At 39.5% G+C, this 10,000-nt stretch overlaps 1 protein-coding gene across 6 annotated transcripts in view; it reads left to right on the top strand.

The window, feature by feature from the left end:
* Nucleotides 1-10,000, top strand: part of LOC123507691 (cAMP-specific 3',5'-cyclic phosphodiesterase-like) — a 617,094-nt gene that overhangs the window by 539,257 nt on the left and 67,837 nt on the right. For all 6 annotated transcript variants that reach the window (XM_045260825.1, XM_045260827.1, XM_045260822.1 and 3 more), the window contains 2 exons: nucleotides 7,843-7,944; nucleotides 9,297-9,361. In XM_045260825.1, the coding sequence (XP_045116760.1) occupies nucleotides 7,843-7,944; nucleotides 9,297-9,361 (167 nt within the window). The remainder of the gene's footprint in view (nucleotides 1-7,842; nucleotides 7,945-9,296; nucleotides 9,362-10,000) is intronic.

Here is a 10,000-nt window from a genome sequence, read left to right on the forward strand (position 1 = left end):
CTGACACACACACAGATGACCAAATCACAGCCTGACACTCAATAACAGCTACATCTCAGCCTGACACACATCTAGACGATCTATGAGCCTGACACACGTGAAACAGCCATATCTCGTAAACTCTGAAATTCCCTGCCTGCTTCTGTATTTTCAGCTTCCTACGACTTGGCTTTTAAGAGGGAGGTTTCAAGACATTTTTTCCTTTATTTTGGCTAACTCTCCCGAACCTGCAAGGGAACTGGCAACTTAGTGGGCCTTTTTTTTTCGTTTTATGTTACCCTTGCCCAGCTTTCCCCTCTTAACATAGAAAAAAACAAGAACTTCCAAGCGTGACATACTAGCATGATTACATCCCAGTCTAATATGCACCAGAAGCACCGACACTTTGAGATGACCAGAGGAATACACACAGACCCAAGATTTTTAAGACCCTGAATTAAACATAAACCTAGAAGTTAATCCTATTTGCAGAACGTTACTTAACTCTTTCAGTACTGGGATGCATTTTTCACCATGAGTTTTGGGTATGATTACACGATTTTATTTAGATAATGAAGTGTCTATGGAGGTCAGAAGATGAATAGTCACAGTCTTCACTATTTTAAACCCTTTAGTACTGGGACGCATTTTTCACTGAGTTTTTAGGTATGATTAGACGAATTATTGACATTAAGAGGTGTGTATGGAGGACAAAAGATTAATGGCCAGAGTCGTCACTATTTTAAGCTCTTCAGTACTAGGATGCAATTTTCACAATGAGTTTTGTGTATTAGACGATTTCATTTAGATTACAAAGGGTACATGGAGCTCAGTTTAATGGCCACAGTCTTCAGTATTCTAATCCCCCACATAAGTTTCTGAAGCTGTATAAAATCACCAAATAGTAAAAAGAATTGATAGGAAAATGTGTCCTAGAACTGAAGGGATTAAAAGAGTCTTGAGTGACGCTTTCTTCTCGAGTACGAAAGTGAAGGGTAGAAATGCACGTACGAATCTTAATGACAGTTTACATGCAAGGCTTACGAAGATTTTGCGTAACAGAACGTGACTCATTAAGTGGCGGAGCATTTTGACGTCAGAAAGTGTTTGTCGTAATAACAGTGCTCTCTCTCTCTCTCTCTCTCTCTCTCTCTCTCTCTCTCTCTCTCTCTCTCTCTCTCTCTCTCTCTCTCTCTCTCTCTCTCTCTCTCTCTCTCTCTCTCTCTCTCTCTCTCTCTCTCTCTCTCTCTCTCTCTCTCTCTCTCTCTCTCTCTCTCGTAATGCATACTTCAAGAAAATTATGTTCTATTTGTATTTCATTATCATTATTATCATCATTATCATCATCATCATTATTATTATTACTATTATTATGATCGTTCCTCCTCCATCTTTACCTGCTTTGTCATTCTCTCTCTTGCTATATTTAGTTCCCCGTTGTGTCTGTCTTGTTATTTGCATTTGTTAATCGGATTCTATTCTTGTTCTCTCCTGTTGTAGCCATTAGTCTCTCTCTCTCTCTCTCTCTCTCTCTCTCTCTCTCTCTCTCTCTCTCTCTCTCTCTCTCTCTCTCAGGAAACATTCAGCAATTCCTGGAAAGACTTTGCTGGAAAAATTGGACAAAATGGAAACAAAATAGCAAGACTTTCTCTCCGGAATTGATGGAGGGAAAAGCTGGAAATAGGAAGAGTAAATAGTGCTCAGAAATTGCCCCTTCCTCTCTTTTTTATTTCTTTTTCTCGATATTAATTTTTTTTTTTTTTTTACCTTGAAGAGAGAGAGAAGTGAGTGAAAGAAAATGATGGAAAGGTGACATGTTGCTGTTACAAAATTAGAGAGAGAGAGAGAGAGAGAGAGAGAGAGAGAGACAGACAGACAGGATACAGTGAAAGCAAAGGGAGAAAGAATAGGATAAAAAGGAGAAGGAAATGAAGAAAAGAGATCAAGAAACTAAAAACCCAGATATTAAAAACAAAAGGACAATAAAAGAAGCGAAAAAATTGAAATGAAAAAAAAAAAAAAATTGAATCAGTAAATTAAATTTTAAAAAAAATTGCACTGGTATTACGAAACTCAAAAGAAAGAAACTAAAACTGAGACAGTGAAAAAGAAAAATACAATAAATAAGATGGAAATAAAATACAAATTAATAAATGGAAAACCAATAGAAGAGAGAAGTAAATGGAATAAATATAGAGATGACACGTTACTATTGAAATTACAAAAGATACAACAAATGGAGACGAAGAGAGAAGGAAATGACACGAAACAATAAGGAATGACACGAAACAGTGAGGAATGACACAAAACAGTGACCAATGACACGAAACAATAAGGAATGACACGAAACAATAAAAAAAATGACTAAAACTAAGAAATGACACACAATAACAAAAAATGACACAAAAAAAATGTAAAAATATGAAATGACTAAGGAAAGACACGAAACAATAAGAAAATGACACGATACACAGGGAAAATGACACGACACACAGGGAAAATGACACGATACACGGGGAAAATGACACGACACACGGGGAAAATGACACGATACACGGGGAAAATGACGCAAGTAAAAGCGAGAGTAAAGGGAAATTTTGGGAGGTAGTGACGTCAGAAGTTAGACTCGCCTTGCACGTCACGACACGACACGACACGACACGGCCAAGGAAATGTGTGGAGATTAAGAGTGTGTGAGAGCCACTAGTCCCCACCCCACTCTCTCTCTCTCTCTCTCTCTCTCTCTCTCTCTCTCTCTCTCTCTCTCTCTCTCTCTCTCTCTCTCTCTCTCTCTCTCTCTCTCTCTCTCTCTCTCTCTCTCTCTCTCTCTCTCTCTCTCTCTCTCTCTCTCTCTCTCTCTCTCTCTCTCTCCCTTGAGCAGACTGGCTGTGTTCCCTCTCCCTCCTCTCATTCCAGCGTGACGTCAAGGAATTTCTCTCTCTCTCTCTCTCTCTCTCTCTCTCTCTCTCTCTCTCTCTCTCTCTCTCTCTCTCTCTCTCTCTCTCTCTCTCTCTCTCTCTCTCTCTCTCTCTCTGGTGTCTCGGGTGGTTAATCAATGTGTGGACAAGGTTGCGGTGAGAGAGAGAGAGAGAGAGAGAGAGAGAGAGAGTGAGTGTCTAAGGGTGCACATATAGGGTATTTGTTAAGGTCTCTCTCTCTCTCTCTCTCTCTCTCTCTCTCTCTCTCTCTCTCTCTCTCTCTCTCTCTCTCTCTCTCTCTCTCTCTCTCTTTCTCTGTTGCTTTCTCTCATCTCTTAGTGTAGCAACCTCGCTGGCACCACACACCACCACCACCACCACCACCACCACCACCACCATCAAACCACCTACTACTACTACTACTACTACTACTACTACTACTACTACTACTACTACTATTTCCTACTATCTCCTCTCTCTCTCTCTCTCTCTCTCTCTCTCTCTCTCTCTCTCTCTCTCTCTCTCTCTCTCTCTCTCTCTCTCTCTCTCTCTCTCTCTCTCTCTCTCTCTCTCTCTCTCTCTCTACACCGCCAGCCACGGGAAGCTTCTCTCTCTCTCTCTCTCTCTCTCTCTCTCTCTCTCTCTCTCTCTCTCTCTCTCTCTCTCTCTCTCTCTCTCTCTCTCTCTCTCTCTCTCTCTCTCTCTCTCTCTCTCTCTCTCTCTCTCTCTCTCTCTCTCTCTCTCTCTCTCTCTCTCTCTCTCTCTCTCTCTCTCCCAGCATTTAGTAGCTTTCAGAAAATGTCTTTGCTTCTTCGTATCAAAGTGAATCCAATTATCAAACACACAGTAAGATAGCACTGACTTGTTGACCAGAGAGAGAGAGAGAGATTTTGACCATCTTGTATATTATCTATTTTAAGTCTTGTAAATATTGTAGAGAAATAGATTGTAGTACCCTTAGAATAGGTAGCACAGACAGTGAGCCTTTGGGTACAGAGAGAGAGGGGGGAAGGAAGGGGGTTTGGAGGAAAGTTAGATGGAGAGAGGAAAGTGCATGGATTGAGATATTGAGGGGAGTTAGGAGGAAAGATGGAGAGAAAGGAGGTGGAGAGAATGAGGATTGAAGGAAAGTGAAGGAATGCGATGGAGAGAGAGAGAGAGAGAGAGAGAAAAAAAAAATAAGAAAAAATAAAGAGCACGAGAAGATATTAAAGTGAGAAAGGATAAGTTAGGTTAGGTCAGGTCACTTCAGAAAGGAAAGAGATAGAGAAATATTGATAAGATATGAAGAATAGAGAAAAAAGAGAATAAATATAGAACACTTAGAGATATAAAAGGAGGAGAGAGAGAGATAAGAGAAATTAAGAGAGAGAGAGAGAGAGAGAGAGAGAGAGAGAGAGAGAGAGAGAGAGAGAGAGAGAGAGAGGCAAAGAAATAATGATAATGGTGGCGTCATTGTCAGAACTAAGGGAGTAATGGTGAAGATATTTAATGATGGTAGTAGGAGGAACTCATGTAAGGTAAGAAAGGGAGGAAATAACATGGAAATATGATAATGGTTATGGTAAAAGGTTAGTTATGGGGAACAGTGGCATGATTACTTGAAAATGGTAATGGTAGGTTAGGAGAGAGAGAGAGAGAGAGAGAGAGAGAGAGAGACACAGAGAGACAGCCAGACAGACAGACAGACAGACACCGTGGGATATGGTTTCCTTAATAAGCGATGATAATGGTGATGGGAGAGGTACGCTGATACACAAGGTTAGATGAAATAAACCGTAATGAAAGTGAAAGGAGACACACACTATGAGATGCTGTATAGTGAACTGGTGATGGCAAAGGTGACGGTGTTGTATAAAAGAAAAGGATAAAAAATAATATCAAAACTGCCTCCCTTTAGTTCCCTTATATCTGTTTTGAACCCTTTATGTTTCATGTAAGACGGGAGAAATGACCAAGGACAATAAGAATATATGAAAAAAAAAAAAGGCCCACTCAGTCGTCAGTCCCTTTACAGTACAGACCCAATACTGAAATCTTGATATGAAACATGTAATCTGTCCCATTAACCCCTTCAGTACCATGACACGTTCTCCTCTTCATTCTGCTTACCATTTAACGATTTTATGCAGCTTCAGACACTTTGGGGATTAAAATAGTGAAGACTGTAGCCATTAATCTTCTGGCCGCCATAGACCCTTCCTAATGTCAATCGTCTAATCGCACCCAGTACTTAACCTCTTCAGTACTGGGACGCATTTTTACCGTGAGTTTTGAGTGTGATTAAACGATTGTATTGACATTAGAAGGGTGTATGGCGGTCAGAAGAACAATGGCCAGAGACTTCACTATTGTAATCCCCCGCATGAGTTTCTGAAGCTGTATAGAATCACCAAATAATAAGCAGAATGAATATTGAAACGCGTCATGGTACTGAAAGGGTTAAGGTAAAAATGCGTCCCAGTACTGAAGGGGTTAATTGGTGAAGCTAATGGTGATGGGAAGGGGAGCTGGGCACAGTGATGGTGATGAGAGAGAGAGAGAGAGAGAGAGAGAGAGAGAGAGAGAGAGAGAGAGAGTTTGGTGGTGTGGCGTGGATGCAGCGACGCTTCCCCATCCTCGTTTGTGTCTGTGATCAATACGCACTTGTTTCCCTCTCTCTCTCTCTCTCTCTCTCTCTCTCTCTCTCTCTCTCTCTCTCTCTCTCTCTCTCTCTCTCTCTCTCTCTCTCTCTCTCTCATTCTCATCGTATCCATCGTAATATCGTAATATATTCGTCTACAGAGAGAGAGAGAGAGAGAGAGAGAGAGAGAGAGAGAGAGGTATATCATAAGAGATTATAAAACGGGCCGATTCTAGGACACTGGTTCATTACGTAACGGTGAGAGAGAGAGAGAGAGAGAGAGAGAGAGAGAGAGAGAGAGAGAGAGAGAGAGAGGTAACATGATAGCCTGAGATTTAAGAGTGGGTTGACGTAACAAAGATGTGAACGGGACCATAATTATGAGAGAAAGAAATTACTTCTCTTCTCACGTTAAGGAAAGGAGGAAAGGAAAGGGACAACTCTCTCTCTCTCTCTCTCTCTCTCTCTCTCTCTCTCTCTCTCTCTCTCTCTCTCTCTCTCGTCACGTTGAGCATTTTTGAGTCTGGCATGTGTGTGTGTGTGTGTGTGTGTGTGTGTGTGTGTGTGTGTGTGTGTGTGTGTGTGTGTTGGATCATCTCTCTATATTATGTTTTAGTTATTACCATTTCCTTTTTCTTAATGTTTTTTCTATTTCTAGCAATAGTAGTAGCAGTAGTAGCAGCAAGAGCAGTAGTAGTAGTAGTAGTAGTAGTAATAGTAATAGTAGTAGTAGTAATAATAGTAGCAGGAGCAATAGCAATAGTAGTAGTAGGAGTAGTAGTAGTAGTAGTAGTAGTAGTAGTAGCAGCAGTAATAGCAGCAGCTGTAGCAATAATAGTACCAGCAACATTAATAGTATTCATTTAATCATTATGGTAATCAAGTCAACATTTTGGCGAAACCATTTAATCATCCCAGCATTAATGTTTGACGGCATCCAATTTTTCCCCTCCCTGTTTATTCATTTAGTCTTTTTTCCCTTATTTTGGCGTATTTTTCCAGCAAGCATATTGTTTTGGTGAATGATTAGGCTGATTGCATTGTGTTGGTGCGTCTCTTTATCGCCAACACTCGTGACACCAAACCTTTCACTGGCGCCACAAAAACAACACCAGCGGACCTTCCTATTTTTTTTTTTTTTTTTTATATCGCTCGTTCGTTAATTCATCCGTTCATACGTGTGTCAGCGTCCATGTCATTGTCATTGTCCATCATTCATTCATTATTTATTGATTCACATGTTTTTCTATCACTGTATGGGGCTTTTTTTTATGAATACTTTAGTTTTCTGTTTATATTTTTATGGTTTGATCTTTAAGTTTGATTATCTTGTATGTACAGTTGCGTTAAGAAGTAGTTATTTTTTTGTCTCTACATGCGAAAGGTGTCAATATATGAATAGTAGATTACCGGAATGACTGGATGAATGAAGGTAGTCGCCAAATAGTCATGTCCTCTATAAATTTCCACATCATTCTTACATAACAAAGACAGTTCATTTATTGCCTCTGCATACAAAAGGAGTCAATAATATAAACACTAGATCACCAAAATGGCATGAGAAAATGAAGGCAGTCGCTAAACACAGTTGCTAAATATTCTATAAATTTCCACACCATTCTTACATAACAAAGAGAGCAGTTAATATTTTGCCTTTACATACAAAACAAGTAAATTTGTGAACACTAGATCACCGAAAAGACATGAAAATTCAACTTAGTCGCTGCAGAATCATACCTTCTATAAATTTCCACACAATTCTTACATCTTTTTTTTTTTTAACTCTCTCAGACCTGCACGGGGACTGACAACTTAGTGAGGCTTTTTACTTGTTTTGTATTATCCATGGCCAGCTTTCCTCTCTTACATTAAAAAAAGTATAATTAAAAAGTATAAAAAGACAGCTTTAAAAAAAAATGTTTGAATATCTGATGTGAAAAGGCGTTTAATGTAGGGAGAGTACATCATTAAATAAGTGCTAAAAAGGTGGCTGTAGAGAGAGAAAATGTCTGAATGTCTGGTTTAAAAAAAGACGTTTAATGTAGGGAGAGTATATCATTAAAAGAGAGAGAGAGAGAGAGTTTTACCTTTTTTTCATTCGTTTCATATTACCTTTTACCAGCTTTTCCCTCTTACATAAAAAATAAGAACTTTTAGCTCAACTGTACCTCCTTAGTCCTCCGTCTTGCAGTAAACAAGTAGAGAGAGAGAGAGAGAGAGAGAGAGGACTATTTTTTACCTGTAATGAGCTCTCAGGTGACATCGTTCGTGCTTATAATTGCCAAGCTACGTGAGTGTGTGACCTGATTTGCCCCTTTCCAGACACGGGGAGGACCTGATCGTGACACCCTTCGCCCAGATCTTAGCGTCCCTGAGGTCTGTCCGGAACAATTACATCTCACTCACCAATGTGTCCACCTCAAAGTAAGTGTCAATGTGTCTCGTGTTGCTTTCAGTTGTTTTAGTTCGTGTATCGTTAACCCCTTCAGGACTATGATACATTTTTTTTTTTTCCTTGTGATTTGTGTAGGATTTGATTATTTTGTTGACATGTGTCCACCTCAAAGTGTCAATGTGTCACGTGTTGCTTTCAGTTGTTTTAGTTCGTGTGTCATTAACCCCTTCAATACTATGACACATTTTTATTTTAGATTATTTGTACTTTTAGATCATTTTATTGGCATTAAGAAGGATCTATGAATGTCAGGAGATTGATGGCCAGGTTCTTTACTATTCTAATTCGTGTGTCATCAACCCCTTCAGTACTATGACACATTTTTACCTTGAGATTTGTGTAGGATTAGACCATTTTATTGACATTAGGAAGGGTCTATGGATGTCAGAGGATTAATGGCCAGATTCTTTACTATTCTAAATATTTCGTCTTTCTGTTTCCCTGTTGTTTCTCCTTTCTTGTTTTCATTTTGTAATTTTATGTCCCTCATTTTCTTTCTCCCTGTCTAAAAGTATACGAGTTTCTTTTTTTATATTTAGCATCTTCCTCTTGTCCTTCACATAAACCACTAATAGGAAGGTATAATAGAAGGTTCTAAACAGTTATAGGTAAACTGATCTTGTATCTTCCATGTGTCTCTTTTCTGGGAACGGTATTATGAGCAACTTTTAGCTTTTCTGCACTTGGTCAGTCTCTCCTATATGAGTTCAGATCCTAATTCTTTGTATCTTGAAGCACATTTTTCTTTGTCATAGTAAACACACCTCCTCCTTTGTGCTTTGATATAGTGAGACATGTGTTGGCTTGTCTGAGCTACCTAGGAGTATGTTAAGGAGGAAGTAGAGTTAGTATTTAAAAGAAGAGTGTATTAATGGAAGTGTTTTTTTTTTTTTTTTTTTTTTTTGTGTGTGTGTGTGTGTGTGTGTGTCAGTTCTCAGGTGTGTGTTCAGGTGTGTTTTCAGGTGTGTGTTCTTGTATTGCCAATACTCAGGTGGTTGTTGAGGTGTGTTTTCAGGTGTGTGTTCATGAATTGTCAGTCCTCAGGTGTGTGTTCAGGTGTGTGTTCAGCGCTGTCAGTTCTCATGTGTGTGTTCAGGTGTGTGTTCAGCGTTGTCAGTTTTCAGGTGTGTGTTCAGGTGTATGTCCAGTGTTATCAGCTCTTAGGTGTGTGTCCAGTGTTGTCAGTTCTCAGGTGTGTGTTCAGGTGTGTCCAGGTTTGTGTCCGGTCTTGTCAGTCCTCAGGTGTGTGTTTAGTGTTGTCAGTCCTCAGGTGTGTATTCAGGTGTGTGTCCAGGTGCATTAACATCCTCCCTTCCCGCAGATCACGGCGGTCCAGCGCTCAGGCAGGCTGCTCCACTCCGCAGCCCAAAAACTTTACTTATGGAGGTAGGTGACTGTTGCGATAGTAGTAGTGGTAGTAGTAGTAGTAGTAGTAGTAGTAGTAGTAGTAGTAGTAGTAGTAGTAGTAGTAGTACTAAAGTATATTGTCTTACATCTACATAACGATGAAATGTTGCTGAAAAGTCTACGGGTTTGAAGCGATTAATTTAACTAACCACATGCATTCCCTATCGTCCCAATAACTCACTCAACACAACATAACACACACTAATACCAACCACCTGCTCTCCTCAACACCACACACACACTAACAAAACCCTTTACCAAGCCTACCGATCTTAACTCATTCACTATTAAGAATCTACACAGGGTTTTTTTAAAGTTTTGAGCCCCTTCAATACTGGGACTCATATTTACCTTGATTTTTGGGTATGAATAGACGATTTTACTTATATTAGGAAGGATCTATGGAGGTCAGAAGATTAATGGCAAGAGTCTTTATTCTTCTAATCCCGACATATGTTTCTAAAGCTGTGTAAAATCCCGAAATAGTAACAAGAATGAATAAGAAAACGCGTCATAGTACTGATTAACAAGAATGAATATGAAAACACGTCATGTTACTGAAGAGATTAAGATTAAAAATAAAATCGTATAGGAGGAAGCGATAGTGAAATGCGTTGC

This window comes from Portunus trituberculatus, chromosome 23 (assembly GCF_017591435.1).
Source record: "Portunus trituberculatus isolate SZX2019 chromosome 23, ASM1759143v1, whole genome shotgun sequence".
Classification (NCBI taxonomy): Eukaryota; Metazoa; Arthropoda; class Malacostraca; order Decapoda; family Portunidae; genus Portunus; species Portunus trituberculatus.